The sequence below is a fragment of the Sylvia atricapilla genome, chromosome 3 (assembly GCF_009819655.1).
Source record: "Sylvia atricapilla isolate bSylAtr1 chromosome 3, bSylAtr1.pri, whole genome shotgun sequence".
In the NCBI taxonomy this organism is placed as follows: domain Eukaryota; kingdom Metazoa; phylum Chordata; class Aves; order Passeriformes; family Sylviidae; genus Sylvia; species Sylvia atricapilla.
In genome coordinates this window covers 36,119,262-36,142,821 of record NC_089142.1, presented here as the reverse complement: position 1 = coordinate 36,142,821, position 23,560 = coordinate 36,119,262, and the positions used below count along the sequence as shown (strand labels likewise).

The 23,560-nt window shown below is 37.1% G+C and overlaps 1 protein-coding gene across 1 annotated transcript in view; it reads left to right on the top strand.

The window, feature by feature from the left end:
- Positions 1-23,560, top strand: part of RNGTT (RNA guanylyltransferase and 5'-phosphatase) — a 168,576-nt gene that overhangs the window by 5,699 nt on the left and 139,317 nt on the right. The window contains 6 exon segments of the mRNA XM_066315130.1: positions 5,528-5,631; positions 5,762-5,850; positions 10,568-10,643; positions 13,726-13,975; positions 19,643-19,752; positions 20,516-20,617. Coding sequence (XP_066171227.1) covers positions 5,528-5,631; positions 5,762-5,850; positions 10,568-10,643; positions 13,726-13,975; positions 19,643-19,752; positions 20,516-20,617 — 731 coding nt within the window.

Below are 23,560 nucleotides of genomic sequence, written 5' to 3'. Positions count from 1 at the left end.
AATTTTCGAGACTAAACAAACCCAACTCCCTCAGCTGTTCCTCCTAAGAGACCCTCCATGAGCCTTGTTGCTCTTCTCTGTTCACCCTCCAGCACCTTGATGTCCTTTCTAAAGTGAGAGGCCCAGAACTGGACGCGGCACTCGAGGTGTGGCCTCACCAGTGCTGAGTACAGGGGGGCAGTCAGTGCCCTGGTCCTGCTGGCCACACCATTGCTGATACAGGCCAGGTGCCACTGGCCTTCTTGGCCCCGTGGGCAGCGCAGTGTTGGCTGATTCTGAGCCAGCTGTCATCCAGGACCCTCATGTCCCTTTCTGCCCAGCAGCTCTCAAGCCACTCCTCCCCTGCCTGTAGCACTGCCCAGGGCTGCTGTGACCCAAGTGCAGGATCCTGCATTTTGCCTTATTGAACCTCGTGGCATCCACCACTACAGACTTGTGGTTCTGGCTTGCTTCTTCATTCTGTGTTGTGCCCATTTCTCTCTGTGTGCTTCAGTTTGCACGTTGTTCTGTGCTGTAGCACAGCTGTGACAATAAAGGTGGGGAGCAGGACCTTTCCAGCCTTTCATGTAGGTTGTGGCCAGTCCAGTGCATCTGGAGATGTGGAAAATGGGATTTTGAGCCTGTCAGGCAAAGAAAGGCTTACCACCTAATTAATTTAATTGGTTATTAAACTTAACATAGGAGTTTAGTCTCATTTGTTTTGATTGTGTCTGAGATGAATAATGCAAGTGATGGTTTTTCTGTGGGTTTTTTCATTATTTTTTGCTGTTGATTGAGGTTAAATTAGTTCTGTATTTGTTTAACAGTATCAGACCTGAAACATCAGAAGAATTAGGTGACTAAAAAATGGGAATCCTCATTTTATTAATCTTTTTTAGGCTTAGGTATGAAGTAGATGGTGAACTACTCAGTGTAGCAGTGGTAGAAGTAATGGGGTGAGAAAGGATGATCAGTGAAGCATATGTCCCTGTTCTCAGTGCTTGAACTGGTAGGAATTTTCCTTGTTAGAGTTCTTGCATCTGTGCTTCTATGATCAGCTCTAATCAACAAAGGATCAAACAGAACTCTCTGTGAATAAAACTGAAGTTCAAAATATTTCCTAAAACAAGATTAAAACAAAACGAGGTTAAGTGTTGATACCAAGAAATGGATATAGTTTATTTAACAGTAAAAGAAGCAAAGAGGAAGAAGGAGTAAGAAATAGAAAAAAGAGGTGGGTGAGGCACAGAAAGAGTGACAGGGTCAGATTAAATAGAAACATATCACCCTTCCTTGGGTCCTAATGACATCTTGCTGCTCCCCTCCCTCTGGTCTTCTTGGTGGGGAGGGTCTCCCGCCACAGAGTATAGAATCCAAGGAATTAATGTTTGGGTGGAAGTGCCCAGGTGCCTCCATGTGCAGGGGAAAGTTTGACGCTGTCCCTTGCAAGGCTCTGTGTCAGTTGCATCATGTTGCGTCACGTGCAGTGCTCTGGTGCAGGGGCTTTGATGGACCGTGACACCCCCTCTGCTGTCCCTCCCGTGAATGTCCCGTAGATGTGGCTGTCCTGGGGTGGGGGGCCCCACAGCTGTGCTGGTCTGTGCAGGGTGTTCACTGCCTCTGCCTGGAGTCTACATGCCTGAAACCTCTCCTCCTCCCACGGGGTTGGGGCAGAGTCTGTGCAGACCTGGCTGCAGATAAGCTTGAGGCTATGGCTCCATTCTAAAGCTGCTGGGCTTAATTTTAATTCTCCTGTGGAAGTATTCTCCCTCAGCCCAGACCTGAGAATAGTGTCACTTTTACCTTATCTCAGATCAACTTACAGTGCAGGGCCTCAGTCAGGGGGCCCATTCAGGGTGGGCTGTGGTGATGCAGCTTTTATTGGTGTAGCTTCATGATACAGTTTTAATGGACAAAAATGCTTCATAAAAATGTTTAATCCATAAACTGTATTATTTCAGTCTCTGACATGTGCATCTAAATTGTACTTGAGTTCCTCTTTTATGTGTTATGTTATTTTTGACTTCGGCTGTATTTTATAGGCATACCTGGAAATTTTCCCAAACCAATCTTCTTCATGTTTTAAAGCAGTTTAAAATTCTGTGTATATTTTGAAGTTACAGAGAACTTAACAGCCTAACTCAAAATTTCTAAATGCTTGCCTCCTTAGTGATTTGCCACCAAAAAAAAAAAAAAAAAAAAAAAAAAAAAAAAAAAAAAAAAAAAAAAAAAATCATGGTGAGACTTTCCAGTAGTCACATCAATCAGTTCTGTTGTAATGCTACAAATTCATGTCTTCAGTGACATCAAGTTATTAGAATTTGATATTAAAATTAGTAGCATGAGGATCCCCACTTATATTCTGGTAGTTTTGATTAACAAGCAGAATTTCTCTCAAACTCTCTGTTCTTGTCAAATCTATTACATTGTATTGGACACTGGCATTGTTGATGAAAGTTTTCTATTTGAAAATATGTATTTCTTTTTTATTTGCCAAGTTATGTAGTGGTTGCTGAAGTGCTCTATTTGTAGATCACCAGATTGATTACCAACAAGCCAGCAATGAAATAAATGTGAAATTGAGGAGCCGTGTAAGAGTGAGTTTTCCCACTCAAGGTGAAAGTAACTCACTGTGCATAGTTCTCATAATTTTATTGCAGTGTGTTTTTTCTGCTAATATTTTGCAGAATAATTACTTCTGAAAACTGGTTATTACTTAAGTCCATATAATTTAGCTCCCAAATAAAAGATTTCAGCAGAATTTTTACATCTGGGTTTCTGTAATAGAAAGATACTGCTGTTACCACAGATTTTTGAAGGTACTGGTTTAGCATTTAAGATAACATCTGTCTGCGAGGAACTGTCTCTAACAAGCTTCCTGTGTGATTCCTTATCTCCTGGAGATGGTTGCTGAAAATCTGAATGTTAGAAACTGATTTGATTGGCCATGGCAGCACCATTTTTGTCCTGATCACCAATACTAGCATAGTATCTTAATGTTCTCTTAAATTTGTGACAGCGTGAATAATTTTTTAAAATTTATTTCTTGAGTAGGTAGGTTAGTACAGTTTATGCTTTGTACAGGTATTTATGCTTTATACAGATTTATTTCTGTCACAAAGAGCTAGGTTTCAATTAACTCAAAAGAATGTTTGGGTAATTAGTATGGTCAAGTTACAGAATTTCTTTTAGGAAAACTACTTACCAATTTTCAGCCACATTATTGTTTTCACAGATATATTCAATCACTGATCTAAACTATCTTCCTCAAATAAGAAATGCAAGAAAAAATTCCTGAGACTGGAGTGAATGGATTGTATTGTAGTATGCTCTCTCCTTCCTGGAGAGGATGTTTTCAATCTCCAGTGTCTAAGGAGAAACTTCTGGGGTCATACAGGGGAACCTAGCAAAGCTCATTTTATTGCACAGTAGCAGAAGAGCACATACTTAAGGCATTAATAGCTGAGGATATCTGGAATGTGAGGAAGTGAGGGGAAGGCTTTTATTTTGTTCCAGTGGTATCAGTGTTTTTTTTGCATGGATTTTTTGAAAATTATAGTTTGACTAGTATACTTTGTATACTTTGTATACTAGTGTACATTGTATACTTTGATATGTTGTATAATCCCACTGCTCTTTAAAGATTTCTTTATAATTTTCTTGTGCTTTGCACTCTCTAAATTGTAATGTGTTATGTGCAGTCAATCCCATGGACTGAGAATGCAAATGATTAGGCTTTCTGTAAAGCAGGAAAACTGCTTTCAGGTCTTACATGCTCTATACACCATAAGTGCTTTTATAGCTTTGGATAAATTACACTCGATGCCTGTTTGCCTTGCTGCTCCCTGCAGTATGTGAGGGACAGTGTCAGTTCATATGAGCTTCAGTTATATATGATTGAAATGGTCTGTAATAAATGCAAATGAATAGCAAGTGAGAAGTCCTACAGGCCTGAATTAAGTAGTCTTGAAGACATTTGCAAAGTTCTATAGGGAATGGAGAGGAAGGAAAGTAATCATTGAATTAATTGCCTTTCTGTAATTCCTACAGAATTAACCACTGTCTAGGATGCTGTCAATCTTCATGCTTAGCATCTCAATTGATACCTTATATTTAAAATTTCAGACGGTGTAACATTGTTTTCAGGTGGACCCTCTTGTGAGGTGGTTTGTATTTCTGTAAAACACAGTGGTAAGAGTAAATAAAGTATTGTGAATACAATATGCAGAGTTGACAATGAGAAATTCAGAACTGATCTGGATATTACTTTAGAATTTTTAATCCTGTTGACATGACATCATGATAGTTTTTAATATTTATTAAATAAAAGTAATAGGAAAGTATGTATTACAAAGTTTATCATCAGAAATTTGAATAGCATGGAGAGCTATCTCTATAGATAATTGGAAATTTTCCATTAGGGGTCTATGAAACAACATATTCATGTGAAACAGGCGTTTCTGAACTGTATTCTAGTTATAATTGGATTTTACCTTTTCTGAATTGTGTGGAAATGGTGCTTTATTTTGTAATTCCTCCAACTGCACTGCTAAATTATTACCAGTTCTGTTGGTCCTACCTGAAAAATGACACTGAGCTTTTTTTGTCTAAAGCAATTACAAGACAGGAAATCAGAAATACTTTCTTTGCTCAGGCGTGTTTGTGAGCTGTTTTTTGCACAGTAAAACTGGTAGGTTTTTTGTTGGAAATTTTATTTGGAACAAGGATCAGCAAGGATATAGTTTAATACTCCGTGTGTTTTGTGCCACCCAGTGGAATTTCTGCTTTCCATCCTTCTTAAAAACATAGTCACATGCACAAACCTCTTTGAAAGACCAGCTATAAAAACCAACACTAAAAAACTCAGTTGATGCACAAGGGGACACATTAGGGTAGAGTGGGCAAGGCATCCTGGATTCAGCTACGTCCTGATGTCTGAGGGATTGACACTGCCACCTTAGTTGCTGACAGCATATTTGAATGTCTGAAGTTATTTTGCATTTTAGCTTTAAATAAGATGTTTTTAAGAATTTAATTATTTTGATTGAAAAAGTGTTCATTGTGTTGCACTCTAATAGACACGTAAATTAAAATGAGGTTTTTTTTTTTCAGAGTGTACTTATATGTAAGTCTCAGTAATTAATTTTTCTTACACTGTGCCAGTGTTTAGTATTATTCTGCTTTGCATGAGAGCACTTGATTCCATCATGTTTGTCTTTTTAGTCTGTTACAGTAATTCTTTACCAGACTTCCCTGCTGTTAGCAGAATTTTCTAATTTAGAATCATTGGTTGAAGCAAACAGAAGTTTTTGAATTGATGACTAGAGCTAATTTAGACACCAACTTTCACAAAGAAATGCAGATGTCTGTAACAGTGGTAAAATACAGATTTTACAAGCAAATGCAATATTTAATAATTTTAAAAGTTACAAATGTAGCCTGTAGTTGCTTTTTATTATTTTGTTTTTAGACATTTAGTATTTATGCACTGGTATTTGAACCACATATATGTTTATTTTAATTTTTTTTTTGTTGTTTTGTTTTTTAGGTTAAAATGGGTTTGTTAGTAGACTTGACCAACACCACTAGATTCTATGACAGAAATGATATAGAGAAAGAGGGAATTAAATATATAAAGCTCCAATGTAAAGGGTAAGTTGTCTGTACTTTTTAATTATTTCTTTGGCTTTTAATTTGAAAGATCACACTGAAGGAATTAAATTTTTTTCTTTTTCCCTTTCCCTCAGGTATCTCCTAATCCATATGTTCTTGTGTTTTTCAGGCATGGTGAGTGCCCTACACCTGAGAATACAGAAACATTTATCCGTGTATGTGAACACTTCAGTGATAAGAATCCTTCAGAGCTTATAGGTATGTCTTATATCCATCTTGTGTCCATTATTAGTTTTTATTCTTAGTTTGTTTATTATAACTGCAGTCTCTTATTCTTAGAAGTCTGAGCAAGAGAATTTCCTCAGTACAGTGTTAATGCATATATAAATTTGATTGCTTTTACTGCAAAACTAATGTATTTCCTTTTTTTTACTGAGAGTAGTACGTTTCTGCATTAATTAGTTTCATAAGAGCTGTTGACTTAATGCAGAAAATTATACAGGCCCAAGAGCTGTCTACAAATACATGATACTTGCACTGTGGTTTTGTAACTTCTGCTGATACAAATGCAAGTTATGTATTGTGTTATTGTGTTGACATTTGTTGGTCTGGTTTACTTGAGGTCATATTTGGTAGCTGAATTATCAGAGATTCTTTATCAAGTCTCAAAAAACTGGTAGTAGATACTAGGCTAAGTTTCTCTTCTGTGCTATGCTGTCTTGCAGTAAATATTTGAATGTTCTAAGCATACTTTTTTTTTTTAACTCAGAAATAAGTTCTGAGTTTAATTTGCATGACTTCTAGTTTTAGTTAAAACTATTTTACTGTGATTTTTTTCAATCATACTAATGTTCATCTCTATCTGGAAACTATCAGAGACAAGAAATTACTTTCAGGGGAATTTCCAGAGTTAGGATGGGTATCATCCTCAATCCCCTTGGATGAGGGTTTTGAGCCTTCTTAAATCTGAGTGTCTGTGGAACGTAGGAGTATATGGAACAGTTGTTTGTGCAGGTGTCATTGCTAAGAGCTTGGTAAACTAAGCTGGTATGTTCATGCAGTTTAGGATTCATACAGATACATGGTAGAATAGCTGACGTTATTGGACGGAACCTGTGGAATCAGCTACTCCGTTGCCCTTCTTTAGAACAGCTAAAACAACTTTCTCAGGACTATGCCCATTTTGCTTTTGACCAGCCTCCAAGGCTGGAGACTCCACAACTTTTTCTGGCAGTCTCTTCCAGTATTTGTTCTTGTAATACACAGATTTTTTTTCCCTCACATTGAATCAGAATTTATTGTGTTTCAATTCATAGCCATTGCTTCTTGTTCTGTTGCAGGATGTGGTACCACTGAGATTTTTTTTGGTGGTGCTTGAGAGATGTAATTTGATCACCCATTTTTTTTACCTAGTTTTCTTTTAGATACTTGATTCTTTTTTGCACACAGAATGCAGTTTAATTCGAGGCTGTTGTGGTTTAACTCCAGCCAGCAGCCAAGTCCCACACAGCTGCTCCTTCAGTTCTCCATTGGTGGGACTGGGGAGAGAGCTGGAAGGGTGAAAGTAGAGAACTCACGAGTTAAAGACAGTTCCATAGGGAATGCAGAAGCTATGCACACAAGCAAAGCAAGGAATAAATTCCCTGCTTCCCATGGGCAGGCGGGTGTTCTGCCATCCCCAGGAGAGCAGGGCCCCATCACATGTAATGGTGACTTGGGAAGACAAACGCCATCACTTTGAATGTCCTCCCATTCCTCTTTCTTCCTCCCACTCTATGCACTGAGTGTTCAATGGTCTGGAGAATCTCTATGGTCAGTTTGGGTGAACTGTTCTGGCTGTATCTCCTCCCAGCTTCCCAGGCACCCCTAACTCCCTCACCACTGTGGCAGCACGAAAAGCAGAAAAGGCCTTGGCTCTGTGTAAGCCCTGCTTGGCAATAACAAAATCATCTCTATATCATCAATCCTGTGTTCAGCACAAATCCAAAACACTGCTTCACACCATCCGCTGTGAAGAAAATTAACTCTGCTTCAGTTGAAACCAGGACAGAGACCTGTGTGTTGTTCTTCTCTGAACGGTAACGGGTTAAAAAAATGAGGAACTGCTTAATGGGAGTGAGTGGGACCAGTCACCAAAAGTATTTCAAAACTTGCGCCAGAAGCAAGATGTTGTTGATGACTGATCCCACTCACTTTTCTTTTAGCAATTCCTCATTTTCAGTCTCCTTTTGCAGTTCTTCCACTTGGTCCTCCAATAATATTTTAGAACTTGAAATAATGGTTACGGTCAGCAATTCATATAGTGCGTGGATAGCATGGTGATATCCTATAAGTGGCAGACCCATTTGGTTGATATTTAAATTTATAAAATGCCATTTTTAGTGTTGTCACTTAGCTTTTTTGCTTTGATGAATTGTGGAACGTTTTTACATTATTTAGACATTTCACCTCTATAGGAGAAAAACAATTAGAAAGAACCAAAGAGAAAATAGTATGTTGACTAAACTATTGAAGAGCATGTTGTTTAGGCTTTCATAGTAAAAGAGAAATGCTGGAATTTTCCGCTTCTCTTTTGTGAGTTACTGAAACTTGTCATTTTGGGCACTTGTTTCCTCTGACAGAGCATCAGAGGGACCTGTGTGGAGGATGTTTATCAAAGTGAAAGTGGTCTACAGCAGTGATGATACTCTACCCTGTGTGATCTTTATCTTCCAAGCCATTTGGTCTCATGCTGAGATGCTTCTTATCTTTGTCATGTGTATAAAATTATTGACTTAACCTTCTTGGCAGCAGTAACAGCTGCAGGACTTAGTGATAGTAATTGAGTGCAATTTTGTTCTCAGTGTCATGATTAGAAATATGAAAATACATGAAAAGAGACTGAAATATGAATGATAAGTGATCAAAATTTTCAATTCATCTAGAGCAATATAGGAAGGAAAGTTTATTTTTGCAGCATGAAGGACAGGAGTATGCTTGCCAACCTTAAGGAAGTGCAAAAATTTTGCATCAGCAGCAAACAAAAGAGAAATGATTGTTAGGAATAAATTATATAAGGAAGCTAAAATTCATTTAATTTTATGCAAATTACACAGTTTTTAGTATTTTTAAATGGTTAGAAATGATGAATCCAAAAGAATTCATGGTAATTTTTACCTTCCTTTATCAAGAAGGGAACTTTGGTGGTGCAGGCACAAAGACTAACCCTGTTACAATTAATACATACTCTTTTTTACCCACCTGAAGTTGGTTTGGGTTTTTTTCTATCTACTTTTTGTAGGTACTTTTTGGTTCTCCAGTTGAAAGAGTTTATACTTCAGTGTAGAGGAGCGTAAAAAAAGAGAGATATTCATGGGGTTTTTTTGAATACAGGTCAAGTGAATTGTTACTAAACTTTCTTTACTAGTTGTGGTAGAGAAATGAGAAAATGAATTAAAATTTAAGTGGCTTGTTTCATGGTGCTGTGTACCAGGTCTTGCACTTGGGGTCACAACAACCCCAGGTAATGCTACAGGTTTGGGGAAGAGGAGCTGGAAAGCTGCCTGGCAGAGAGGGACCTGGGTGTGCTGGTCTATTGCCCATGAGCCATCAGTGTGCCCAGGTGGCCAAGAAGGCCAATGTCCAGCAGAATTAGGAGCCGATTATCCCCTGGTACTTGGCACTGGTGCTCAGACATTGACGTTCTGGAGTATGTCCAGAGAAGGTCGACAGAACTGGTGAAGGGTCTGGAGCACAAGTCTTATTAGGGGTGGCTGAGGAAGCTGGGATTGTTTAGCCTGGTGAAAAGGAGACTCGGGTGACCTTACCACTCTCTGCAACTGCCAGATGTTGTAGCCAGATGGAAGTCGTGTCTTTCCTCAGGCAGCCGGTGACAGGACAAGAGGAAATGGTCTTAAGTTATACCGAGGAGGTTTAGGACATTAGGAAAAATTTCTTTACTAAAAGATGAAGTTGTCAAGCATACAAACAAACTGCACAGGGAAATGGTTTGGTCCTCATCCCTGGAAGTAGGAAAAGCTGTGTAGAGGTGGCGCTTAGGGACAAGGCTTAGTGGTGGACTTGGCAGTGCTGGGTTAATGGTTGGATTCAATGTACTTTAGAGCCTTTTCCAACCTAAACAATTCTATGATTCTATGGTTAACAACTGAAAAATGTTAAGAATTATTGCTTTTGATGGAAGTGGAAACTTTAATGTTATTTATAATATAAAATTAAGTAGGAGGAAGAGGCAACATATTTCCTGAATCCTTCGTGACATTTTTAATAGCATTGAGGCTGGTCTGCTTATCACTAGATGGTGCTGTTGCCTTGAGAGAAAAAAAATGCCATGCATTTGGCAGTGTATCCCTCCTTTCACTTAAGGATGAATTCAATAAAACAGAGGCTGAAGACTTAAATCTTTTTTTCACATTGAAAAGATAAGTAATTCAAGGTGATTATACTGTTGAACAGTTTTCTTTTTGTAGATTTTTTTTTTTCAAAATTACTAAGTCTGGTCTTAGCATGGTAATAGGGAATTTGAGTTAGAATCGTAGTCTATTGGCATCCTTTTCAGTTTTGAGGTAAGGCAACTTGAATATGATTTTTTGCCTGATGGTATGAAATGAGTGTCATGCTTGTTGAATCCACTAAAATCTCAATTAATGAATTTGGTTGTATTGCCTTCTGACAAGCCTTTGAGCAGATTTGTGAATCTTATCTGTATTAGCCATATTTCAATCACATTAAGACAGTGCTCTTGATTGTGATGAACCGAAGTATCCTATACCCCTGCTGCTGCTAATTTGCAGAAAGAATGTAATAAATTGCTTTTTAGGCTTATGTGCCTTACGTGGTCTGTGCTGCTGTGATGGGAAGGAAGATAACCCTTTAATATTACAGATCAAGGTGGAAGGATCCAAACCCACAGTTTTGACATTAATATGTTTGTTAAAACCACTTGCAAGTGATTATGCCCTGTTTTTGTCTTTTCTAGGTGTCCATTGTACACATGGTTTCAATAGAACTGGATTTTTGATCTGTGCCTTTTTGGTCGAGAAGTTGGACTGGAGGTAACTTTGTATGTTAGTTCCTGGGGATTTGCGGAATGTGGCCAAAGGGTTCCTTCAGTATGTTTCACTCACTGTCCTGACAACTGTGCTAATGTATTTACTATTGCTGATTTTATAGTTGCCTAATAATCCTGAGTAAACAGCCCATATTAACATTTTTCATATCGTTCCTTGGTAGCTTCACCTGTTGCAGTCAAGAATTCCAAGTCTGGTAGGTCAGAAGTCAGCTGTGCCTGCTGTGTGTGGGCCTTTAGCAGTATATATACCATACTGTGTCTTTCCCATGACATGTCCCACTTTTTAAGTAAGAGTGTAGAGTTCTGAGATCTCTGAAAGATTATTTCCCATACTTTTTCTTCCTTTTCATGTAGGTATGCGTGTAGGTTTTTGGGCTTTTTTGAGATCTGAAGAGATTAACTAGAGCAACAGCAGATGTACTTCTGAAGGATTGGGGGCAGACAAAGCCCTTGTTTCCAGCTTGTTTTTTGACTAAAGTCTGCAGCATGCTTCTGTATGGACTCACCTGTCTTTTTAATTTTTTAAAAATGTTGACTCATTCATACAGAGTAATTATCATTTTTTTAGATAACATCAGTTTTAAAAGAAACCCCAAACCCAAACAATACCTGTACCATCCTGTTGGATATAACTTTTGCATAACTTTTATTTCATAGTATTTACATAACACTCTTTCTTTCTTGACAAGCTCCTGTGAAAATCATGTTTCTTGACAAGCCTGTTAAACATTCTGATGATATTTCTTATGTGTAATTCTTTAGTTGAAGAAAATTCTGCTCCTGTTGCAGGATTTTCTTGTGACTGGAGCATACAGTTATTATACTTAGCATGCATGTACAAGCTGTTTGCAAAGAACTAGGTCATTGGTGTCTGCTAGTAAACCTGGAATAAAGACATGGAGTAATGGAGATGGAAAAGTAGTGATGAGTGGCTGAATCTTTGCAGGATCATAGGTGTGTATAGGAAGTAGACACAGACACAAATATCTTTATAATATGATTCTTGTTGTTCCTATGAATGAGAAAATTTGTATGCTTTTAATAAGACAATTTAAAAGTAGCATGCAGTAATGAGACTTAGAATTGATCCTTTGTTCTGAAGAGGAAAGGCACTTGAATCTCTTTGGAGTGCCTGCTTTTATGCCCCCTGTCTGTTTTCAAACCTTGATGGGAAAAGCCTTAAAACTCAACAGCCATGTCTTATTTTTTTTTACTTTGGGTAGTTAATTGTATCAAGTTTGTTCATCTTGTCAGATTATTTTAATAGAACATCCAGCTATCCCCTGGTAGGAAAAAATGTCCACAGCAAAACAAACAATTTTGGCAAGATGCTAGTTAATATTGAGCATTGTATCAAGATAAATCTAATTTGCTGTATCATTCCGTAGAACAAGGCACTGTTTCTTGCTAATGAGGAAATAAGATCTTCCTGATGGAAAAATCCATCTGTATTCATCCCTTAAGCGTATGATGGAGGAGTGTTGCTGCTGTATTGTGTACAGTGGGATGTATTTTAGAGAAAGGCCTGAAAGCTCTTCAGCTTTCTGACCAATAAGGTCAGAAACCTTACTTGATTCTCTTATCAATAACTAATTTTTCCAAAAGACTGCTGTGTTTCTAGAACTTGGAAAATGGTTTTCTTTCAGCTAGGATTCTGTATTTGAAATCTGTGCCACCTCTTTTGGTATTCATTGCTATCTATTCCAGAAGATTATAGAGTTCTTCTGATGTCAACAGAGAAAAAAATTGAGCATTTTTCAGACCCCATAACTTTTGGTTTGTCTTGTCCTTTCAGTGGCATTCATTACAGAAGATGTGAAACAATTTAAGAAAGATAGCAAAGTAAAAAAAGTCTTGTGAGAAAGAAATTAGGAGTCTTAGAAAACAAAATGAGAAGAGAGGTCCTTCTAAGTAACTGAGACTCTTAAACTGTCATTTTTGAAATGATACTATGTGATAGTATCACTCTGGAGAACCTCGTTTTCTCTTCTTACAAAGATCAGAGAAGTGAATCAACCTTACTGGTTCTTAGATGCTGTTTCTGTCTATTCTGGAAAATTTACCTCTTAAAGTTCTCAGGCTCCGTTCCAAACTGTACAGGTCAGACAAAAAAACCCCATTTTGAATTAAATATCTGAAAAAAAATGTCAGAGGGTGTCGTATGTGCTTTTGTTCCAGTTTTAAGACATGTGCTTGTCAAGAAGTCTAGGAGGAACATCTCTATTTTTGTGGTTTCTTCTCTCCCCTATATAGTAAGATTTTAAAATGCTGATCCTTGGAGCATTACTGCTCTTCACAGCCATGACAAATGAAAGACAGAATTATATCCAGAATCACCTGGAAAAAACCCTTTGTGTTGTGTTCACTCTTGTATATTTTGGAGAGTTTTCCACTTGGCTGGTAAAGTTGCATGACTGTTAGTTTTGGTTGCTAATATTGTTGTGGTCTGGCCTCCAATTTATTTGAGCAAGATTGAGTGTTAGGTGCATAGTAAAAGGCTTCTGAAAAACAGCCCTGTTTTGAGAAACTTCTGGAGAGAAAAGTAATTTAAAAAGATTAGGGTTGTTTTTCCCAGTATGATGGCAAAACCTGTAGTGAGAGGAAAGACAATTCTTAGTGGAGAAAAATGTAACCCATATTTGAATTTAAGCATTTGCATTTTTCTTCATTAAGTTTGTTGATGTATTTCTTTGGGTTTTTTTGTGTTCTTGCAGTGCTCAGGTATTTACCTGTATGTCACCCATTGCTTCTCTATAGCAATAAAAAAAGTTTTATGTGTGATAAAACAATGATCAGCAGGAGCTACAATAAGGACTCAAAGTAGCCTGAGTTACACTTACTTGGGTGCATTTGCAGTGCCTACAGAGTTATACAGAATCTTATGCAAGAGCAACTGCTACCAGACTGATCTAAGCATGCATTTTCAAATATAAGGAATGTTATTGCTATTACCATTTCAGAAATTGTATTGCTTCGCAGTCCCAATAATTCTTATGCTTGGTAAAGCATGACATGACTAAGACATGTAAATTAAGCATCCAGAGTGATTTTTTTTTTTTTCCCAGTATTGAGGATGCTGTGGCTACTTTTGCTCAGGCCAGACCTCCAGGTATTTATAAAGGTGACTATTTGAAAGAATTATTTCGTCGTTATGGCGATGAAGATGATGCACCAGCACCACCAGAGCTTCCAGAATGGTGCTTTGATGAAGATGAAGAAGAGGATGAAGATAATGGTAAAACTGGAGGCCCAGAATCAGAACCCGGATCATCAAGCTCTTCCTTTGGCAAGAGGAGAAAAGAACGCCTAAAACTGGTACTTTTGATTTGGAAAACTTAATATTCTAATTGCTAAACATATTTTCATAACCTCATACCCATTAGTCACCTCATTGTACATACTATACAAGTGTCACTGCTCTGGCAAATGGGGACTGGAAACATGGTCTCTAACTGGAAAAATTCCTAGATCTATTGCAAACTTATTTGTATTTCCTATGTGAACCATGAACTTCAATATTCAACACCTCAGATATTCCAGTGGTAAAAACTACTGAGAAATTTTCTAATATAACAGTTTCTTGAGACAGTAAAGTGCTTTTTAATTATTCAGTCTCTCTTTAAAGATGAAATGGTATTAGAGTTGGGTGGAAACAGCTCTTGGCTTTTTTAGTCATGTGGATGAAATTCAGAATTTTTAAAATTTAGTGCTCATTTTGGTAAATAGTCTTTCTTTGGGAAATTTTGTAGGACTGAAAATTGGATTAGCAAAAAGCAATATGAGCTTAAAAAAACCAAGGGAGCTTTGAAACTGTATTGTGTTCAAAGCTATTTTAGCTTTATAAGAAATATGACTGATCAGTTACTGTGATTTCTGACATACACTTGCATAATTCTGATGAAATATGTTACTGTAGTTACCATGATATGGAACTAATACTCATGTACCAAGATTATATTTGTATCATCTGAAGACTAATGACTCAATTCTCTTCAAATTCCTGACTTGCTTTTCTATTTGTGAGTTAAGTAGGCTAGACTATTGCTGAGTGCAAAAATAGGTTTTTTTTTTTCATAATACTGAATTATTTCACTTGTATGCTGAGGTGTGTTTGTTTGCAGACACTTAAAAATCCTCATATTGAAATAGGCTGCAAAAAAGCATTTTGTTGTTACTGCAGCTGGTCAACAAGGTTTACAGGTGGAGTATGGAAAACATTAGCCTGACAGGAATGCAAAATCCAGTCTTAAGAAGCAAGATGAACTTTGAAAATTTTCAAATTATCCCTCATCTGGAATAAAAGATTTCCCACACCATAAAAGCACAGTAGAAATATATTTAGGGGGTATGGCCTCCGTTAGCCTTGCAGTAAAACATGGATATCTAAATATTTTTTTGAGGGGCTGAAACCTTAAAGTTTTTTTGATGTGCCTTCTGATTCACTAGGCACTGAGGTATTATGATGAATTACAATGACAGCCTCTTTTCATCAAGTGTAAAACTCAACTGGTCTATTTAACAGGAATGATACTGGCTTTCCAGGCTTTTTCTTGTCTGCCACCATAGTTTTGAAAGCTGGAAGCTAAATTATACGAATAAGCATATTAATAACTAAAAGTTAATTATGAGTTAGATAATTAGTGAAAGCAAGAATCATCTAGTTAATATGCATATTCGTATAATTCAGTTTTGCAGCTCTGGAGGAACATTCTTTGACATGAAGAGGAGGAACGGGCAGAATTCTTTACCATGGTTCTTGGCTGGCAGATGGGACTGCTTCTTAACTCAGTAGAGATGGATACAGTCTATCTGTGATTCCTTGTAAATATGCGGTCTACAGGGGGAGTGAGTATCAGGTAAATACCTCTTGCTCAGATATTCTTATTTTACTCTCTAAAGGGCTACATTTTCAGTATTGTGTTGGTTTCCTGCAGCAGATGTTTCCACCTTTATAATTCGTCTCTTTCCTAAAAGCCTACGGGTAGGCAGTGTAAAACTAGAAGTAGCTGTAGTGATAGCTGTGTTGTGAATTTTTCTCATTTTGACCCAAATCTTTGTGGAGACAGAAGAGAAGTTTGGTAGTAGAGGAGGAGACAGCTTCCAGGCATCTTGCTAGGATAATGAATAGTCAGAAACAACTTCCAGCTAGCCTGTGAAATGAAGTTAGTATGCTGTCCATTTCAGAAACTCTGATGTGAGAAACTTTACTGCAACATTTTTCATTAAAACTTCCATATTTTGATATCAAAAAAATCTTGACAGCCTTTCTTTCCTACACTGCGGAAAATCTAAGAATCATTAGAACATAAAGCCATTACAGTTTCCTTTGTCATAATATGAAGGAAGTTGACAGGTACCAGGAAATCTGCTTGTTGCAGTCTGAGGTGCCACACAGGAAATCCAAGCAAGTTTTGACTTTATTAGTGCATGCAGTATTGATTGTAGCATCAAAACAACATTATTAATTGAAACTTAGAATCTCACTTCAGGAAAAGAATACTTTATTTTGCAAATTGGACTAAAAGTTGTAATTCTGAGCCAGAGCCTACAAACCTTTTATGGGTCAAATGGAACTTTCACTGTTTGTTGAGGAGTGTTGTCTCTTCTAGTCCCACGTAAGTTGCATTTTATGGGGTGTGAGATGCAATGCTTCTGAAGTGAATGGTGATTGTCTTAATCTGGAGGAGATGGTGTCTGTTAATGATTTTCTTCATGATATTGAGTGCAGGTGTGTTGTGGTCATCTGTGAGACAGAAGGAAGCAATTAAACTGATTGGATGTAATGATGATATTTATTAGTTAACTATCACAGTACATTGATTCTAAATATTAGTGACTTGAAGTTTTTCTGCCTAACCAACTCTCTTTTGCAAAGTTATTGTTCTGCCTGTGAGCATCTTGAAAGATATGGGAAAAATACTGGGTTTTGATTTGGCAGCACCATTTTATAGGCTTGAATATGGGTATCATTTCCTTCTCCATGTTAAATGCTTATTAGTTCACTTTTTCCTTATAGTCCGTACTACTGACCTTTCTTGTTATTTTTTGTATTCTGTCATGTTGACTCATGTTTTCCTGACGCTGTGGTGCCTGTAATTGAATGCAAGCCTCTAGTTGAGGCCATCCTTGTAAGGCTTAATAGGGAGAAATTAATTTCACATGTCTTAAGGCAAATATTTCTGTTTATATATCTCAACATAATTGCCTTTCACAAAGCAGAACACTACTAATTCAGCTTTTGGTCTCTTGCTGCTTCCATGTCTTTTTCTCTAATTATCTACCAGTGTGTGTTTGTATAATTTCTTATCCATTATTAAGTGTAGAACTTTGTTTATACTGAATTGCACAGTGTTATTTCCAGCCCCTTTTTAAAATTAAGGATAACACTGAATCTTAAACTACCATCCCAGTCTATATCCCTGTTACTAAAGTCAGATGTCACAAAAATAAGAATGCTAATAGGGAGTTTGGTGGAAATAAATTAATTATCTTATGCCTAAACCAGACGCTGCAGATTCTTCCGTTTTTGTTAGTGAAATGCTAACTCCTCTGAACCTGGTTTTGAAACAGGTTACTCTTCCTTTTTATGGAAGTTATATCTACCCCATGTTTTCTGAGTTCGTCTAAGAGGACAAGATAAGCAAACAAAAGAGAAACCAAGGCAAATGCATGCAATGCCAATTCTGTGAAGCCTGTTTCATTATGAAAACCAAATGTTTAGTAGAACACCTTTGCTACTGAGTGAGAGGTGGTATGATTTTGTTTTCTTTTTTGCTTGCCAAGAGGCAGTTACTGTGATTTGGACCTGTTTATAGGTATTAAATCTCAGCTGATCAGTGCAACTCCCTGTCTCTCACTTCCTTCATTTTAGAAGATGTCTCTTTCTGACATGTTTTGGAATGTTTATTATGTCTTCTGGGAGGCAGTCTCTGAGCATATTAGCACCTAGTCAAGTCTGAGTAGCTGGAGACAGCTCTCACCCAGGCCTGGTGATAGCCACTAGGGTCAGGAAGGTGTGTGTTTGGGGCTGTTCCCACTCATCCACTCCTCCAGATGGTGTTTAGGATATGTACCAATACAGGATGATCCACACTACCACTTCTCTTTCAGCTGAAGTGATGGGTGGAGGAATTCATGGCAAGTGGGGCAGGGTTGGTCAGTACAGATGGTGTGAAGGTTGTGCAGGGTGTAGATTCTAAATTCATTTGGTTTCCTTGTGTCCTTTGGGGCTTATAACTCTTGGTTTAGTATCAGGTGCTGAGGAGTCAGTGTGCTCTTGGTGATCCGAGTTCTCTGGAGTCTCTGCTGCACTGTGGTCTCCTGTGTCCTGTTTCCATAGGTAGCTGAACAGTAGGGTAAAAACTGCAGGGGCCTGGCTCAGTTTTAGCACTTTATCCATGGAATGTCCTCATGAAACCTGGAGTGCTAAGTTAGCCAAGCACAAATGCCCGAGTGACTCACATTGTTTTCACAATGCTGTGCCTTAGCTACTGATTATACTTGAAGCAGATAATCTGCAAGAAACACTTGCAAGTACGAATTTTGTGTTTATTACTTTTTCTTTTCTGGAAAATCTTTCCTGTTCCCTTGCTTCAGTCTTAGCAGTCATACTGCCATTGCTCTCTGCCATTATTCACAGAAGCAAGGCAGAACCATCTTCGTTTCCTGGTGCTCTTCACCACTTATCAGAATTCAGACACTGTGCTGGCCAGGCACGAGTAGCTGTCTGCCTCTCTCGCCCACTCCCCTGCGTGCTGGTGCACCGGCTGGTGCCCGTGAAAATTGAATGGGGTGAGTGACACACAGAAAGTCTGTGGAGCTTGAGATAGTTAAGGTTATGAACCAGTTTATATCTTTAGGATGTTCTGTTTTCAGAATGTGATTTGGTGGTGTGACTGAGCCAATCTTAACTAACTACAGGCTGTATTGAAAACTGTGGTACTGCTTTTCCCTGCTTTCCCTGCTTTCCCTTTTGCATCTCTTGTGCTGGGACTAGTACTGAGTTATCCTATGGTGAGCTAGTTTAAGATACTATCTTGGCAGAAGATTACCAAGTTATGATATTTTCCCAGATTAGTTCCTAGACTTGCTCAAGTGCATAACAGATGAGTGCCACAGTGTGTGGAAATGCAGAGGAGAAAAATACTACTGCTTTCATCAGTAGTATGCAGCTGGATTTATTAAAGCTAGTTTCAAGTGTTTTAGAGAACAGAACTGAAATACTTGTAACTTCACATGCAGGATTGAACAGGTCAATAGTCATGGTTTAATCTTCTTCATGTGCACTGAAAATTTATTTGAGATTCTGTTGAATTAAGTCTGGTTGATTTGAGATCACCATAGAAATCTTTAATTTTGTAGTTTTGTAGACCTGATGGCTTTCATGTGTTCTGTTATGCAAGATTTGTTTTTTTTTTTCCTCTTGGCATCAAACTTTTTCTAGAATGTACAAGTTGTTTTAGAGTTTTATTTCCAGTTTGGTTTTTTTGGTCTCTACATAGGCGTTTCTGGGGCATACAGGATAGCAGCTCCACTTTAATCACCTGATTTAGATTGAGAATAAGTTATAAAAACATATTTATGCAAGTATTTTGTTACAAATTTGATGCTTATACTTTCTCTTTTGTTCAGTTTGTCCCAGATCAACTTTCTTGAGAGTATTAGCTAAGTAGTGTAAGTGTCTAATCTAAGTACTAGCTATCCCTTCCTTTTGCCTGTGTACCTGTTACCTTTTTTTAAAAAATTATATTTTTTTTTCCTTGTAAATAACTCAGTTCCTAGGTTTATAATGTGGTTCACCTGTGAGTTTCCTGGCAAAGCTCAGCTAATGCATCCTGGCATTTGGGGGTAAATCTTAAGGAATCTTTAAGCTAGTATTGTTCTAGAGGGTTGTGAACACACACTTAATCTTTTATTGACATATTCTGATTTGATTTTATGAAGGCTTTATTATTGAATTACAAAAAATTTTCTTTTATTTAGGGTGCAATTTTCTTGGAAGGAATAACAGTTAAATGTGTGACCCAGGTGACAACACAACCAAAATTAGGAGGAATACAGCAAAAATGTCAGCAGTTCTGTGGATGGGAAGGGTATGACAATATTTAGAACATACTTATTTATACTATCTTGAAATGTTTTATATTTTGCCGAATCAAACTGCTTATTGTAAAATGAGAGCAAAGTTGACCATTTTCGGATGGATTGTTTATTAAAAAAAGCCTCAAACACACTTGGCAATGAAAATCTTGCACTGTACTATTATGGAATGATCAGTTTTTGATGTTAAGAAACAAGATTCTAGAATTACTTTTTCATTGAGATAACAAAATGTTGCAGTTCAAATTCCAGATGTAGCCTAGTCCAACTATTTGTGTAAAATTTAGTTTTTTCCCAAGCAGTAGATTTATTTATACCACTGCTATTACACTTCAGTATAGAGGTATAATACTAATTTTTGTAGCCAACTTGGATTTGTGTCCAATTCTGATGAAAATGTTGGTTTTAATGTCTATAGTTATGAGCTTTTCCATTCCAAAGTTGGTGATCTACATTGTTTCCTATCTTGTTGATGCTCATTGTGCCTGCAATTTTTAAATTAAATATCTCTTTTTTCAAAGTTAAAACTTTGAAATTCCACATAATTTAGTGTTTTGTCATAAGCAAATAACCTTGTTCTTGTGAAATAGGCTTTTGACTTCTATTGAAAAATACTTAGTTAGAAGATGTTCTAACTCAGAGTTAACCTTGCAACAAGTCTGGCACGAAGTGTGACTTGAGTCTGATGTAAAAAATGTATTTATTTTTGTGATTATTTATTGCAGAACCATTAGTAAACATGATTATTTTTATTAGGACTGGATTCCCTGGAGCACAGCCTGTTTCCATGGACAAGCAAAATATTAAATTTTTGGAGCAGAAGCCATACAAAGTTAGCTGGAAAGCAGACGGCACCCGGTAAGTTCATTTTAAATGAAAAAGAAAAACACAGTAAATTCAGTAGACAGTTTGTATTTTCTCAGGAAAGTGAATTTGCTTGTACAAAGGACAAAGCACAGCAACAAAACAGGCTCCAGAGATTAATTTTTATTCTGTCTTGGTACTCAACATTTGCTGAAGTTTGTGGCCAAGTTTCTTTCTAGCAGCTGTTTTATACACTGGCTGTTAAAGGGCAGGTATCCTTACTCTTCTCCATAATCCTTGCTTGGCTGTCAGCCACGGCTTGCCACCAAGGTCTTAGAATAATCTTACATAGCAGTAGAGTTTGCTAAGGTAAAGACTTTATTTATAAGCTAAATTAAAACTTATAATTGATCCTTCAGAAGCTGGGTAGTATTAGAAGGTTTGTAGGTTTTTTTTTGTTGTTGTTCATACTGTGATCCTTTGTTCAAACACATAGTTAATGTAAACTAAAGAGTCAGTAATTTTATCTTCTCTCACCAGTTCCCTTACATTCATTGCAGGGGTGCCTTTTCTTTAAGAACAAACTGCAACCTAATTGGACTGATTGGATATATTCTAAAGTTTTTCCCGAGTTATTTTTATTGCTAGGTTTGTTATCTTTAATAATAGAGTATCCTAGACAATGAAAATCCTAGAGAATATGGGGAATTGGATGTCTTACAAGAATTGCCAAGTGGCTCCACTTGAAGTCATTCAGGATTCAGGACAATTCAGCCAGAACTAAGCTGTCTTGTATAAAAAAACCCCAGACCCTTCAAGTGTCTCTCCTCAGTGGAGTTTGTGCTTCAAAGGTTTATTAGCTTGGGCTGAGCATGGCATGAAAAGTCAAAGTAAGCTTGCAGTCAGTATGGCATCCAAGCATTAAGAAATGTGTGGGAATAATTGGTTTACTAACACTGGCTTTATGCACAAGCACTTGGATTGTGCAGTGCAGGTGTTCTCAGGGTGGGAATTTACAGCAATGGGGTATTGGGAGCTCGAGGCATATTCTCAGAGCAGTACAGGGCATAGGGCATTCCAAAGCTGCTGACCCTGAACAAATTAAGTCAGCCAGCTTAAACTGACCTGAAGGATCTTTGTCATATCCTATGTTATTAATTTGGAAAATAGATGTTTTGTGTAATATTCTCATTTTCTTACTCAAATGTGTGGATGGGATGCCCATCCTTTAATTCTGAGTATTAAAGCAATTATGCAGAGCACAGTAGTGTACCCGGAAGACTGTATTTTGTGAAAGAAAAGATGTAATTTCTTGTAGAAATTTTCAGTATTTTGAACATACTATCCTGGGTTTTTAGTTTTAGAATGGTGGGAAAACAGAATGGATGAAGAACAAAACTGAAGGAACTAAGTAGCTCCTTTAAATGTTTTCAAAACATAATAACTGATAATAGATTATGAAAATACAGAGACTGATAGGCATATTCAGAGAAGAAAATGGAGCTACAAAGATCCAGTGTTAATGAAATTCACCTTAAGTAATATGAAAGAGAGATTAAAGATGAAAAGAGCTGTTATTTGGACATTTAGGCATTTTGCATGATTTGTATCCTAATCAAAATGAAAAATTATTATGATAATTTTTACATTGGACATGCTTCTAATTATTTAGTTGTTCTCCAGTGATCCAGACTCCATATGCAATTAAACAGATTTTCATTAGTTATTCTGAATGCTTGTGTTGACAGGCGTGACCTTCTTGAATTTAATATTAAGACATCAGTTAGTGGAGACCCTTTTATGGATCCCCTGCTTACATAATCTGGAGATGGAACCCGTGTCATCAAATATCTCTGAAGCTATTTTGTTAAAAGTGGTTTAGATGCAGCAGTCTAGGCTTTGCCTATTAGAATATTATTTGGCTTGCATGCCTTTTTTTGGTTGTTGTTGCTTTGTTCTCTCTCTTTGCTTAAAAAGCACTGTTGTTTTGTCGACCCTGTTGGACTTAAAGAAAAGCAGATACATAAGTAATAATTCTCTATTATACTTTCTCACTGAAATAGACCAGTTTTATTTTAGTTAATAGCAACAGTTGCTCAATTTATCCAAACTTCTTGAATTTCACTATTTGTTAAATATCTATGTTTTATTTCTGCAGCAGTAGTTTTTCCTAGAAGTTTCATGACTGAAGCATTTTTTTATACATTCTCTTAATAGATATGCAGAGTCAGTAACTTCACTAAGGACTTCTACTTTTTTTCAAAAGCTTTTGCTAATCCTAGATTCTGATTGGAGCTGAATCTCTCATCCTCTTTTTTAAGAGCTATGTTGGTTTAAAATTTTGTTGCGATTGATTTTTTTTTTTTTTTTTTCATTTCCCTGTTGTTTGGGTATTTTTTTCCACCAGTGGTAGAATTGTGCCTGTTTTCTTGGCTTCTTAGCATTGTTGTATTTTCCTACCCATAATTTTAGAAAAAGTATTTCCCTAAGTAAAAGGGCATTATTTCTCATATAATGTTGACTAACAATGTAAAATTGATTTGTTAAATTATTTGATAGTGATTCTATAAAATATCTTGGGGAGATTTACTGGAGTAGTATCTTTCTTATTTTTGTAAGTGTGAGTTCTGAGTCTGGTTTGAGTCAAAAGTGATCTTCCTCTATTCTCTTGGAGCTTTGAGTTCAAAATCTTTTGACTTAGCCTTGCTTAGCCTAGTCTGTTTTGATTTGAAGAGTTTGTGCCTTCACTGTGGTCTTGCTTGTTCTTTCCCTGCTTTCCAGGGCCCTTGTATAAGAATCAGCAGGGCACACCTCCTGATTCGGCTCCAGCATTCCTTCTGGAGCATGTTTGTCCCAAAAGGAAAAATGCAGTGTGAACAAATACTTCTGTCCTCCTGTTTGTAAAGGCCAGTGTATAAAGATGTGTATATTTGTATCTTAGGTTTAGAGAAATCAACTTTAAATTAAAAAATCTGTGAAGTTCATTTAGCATTGACA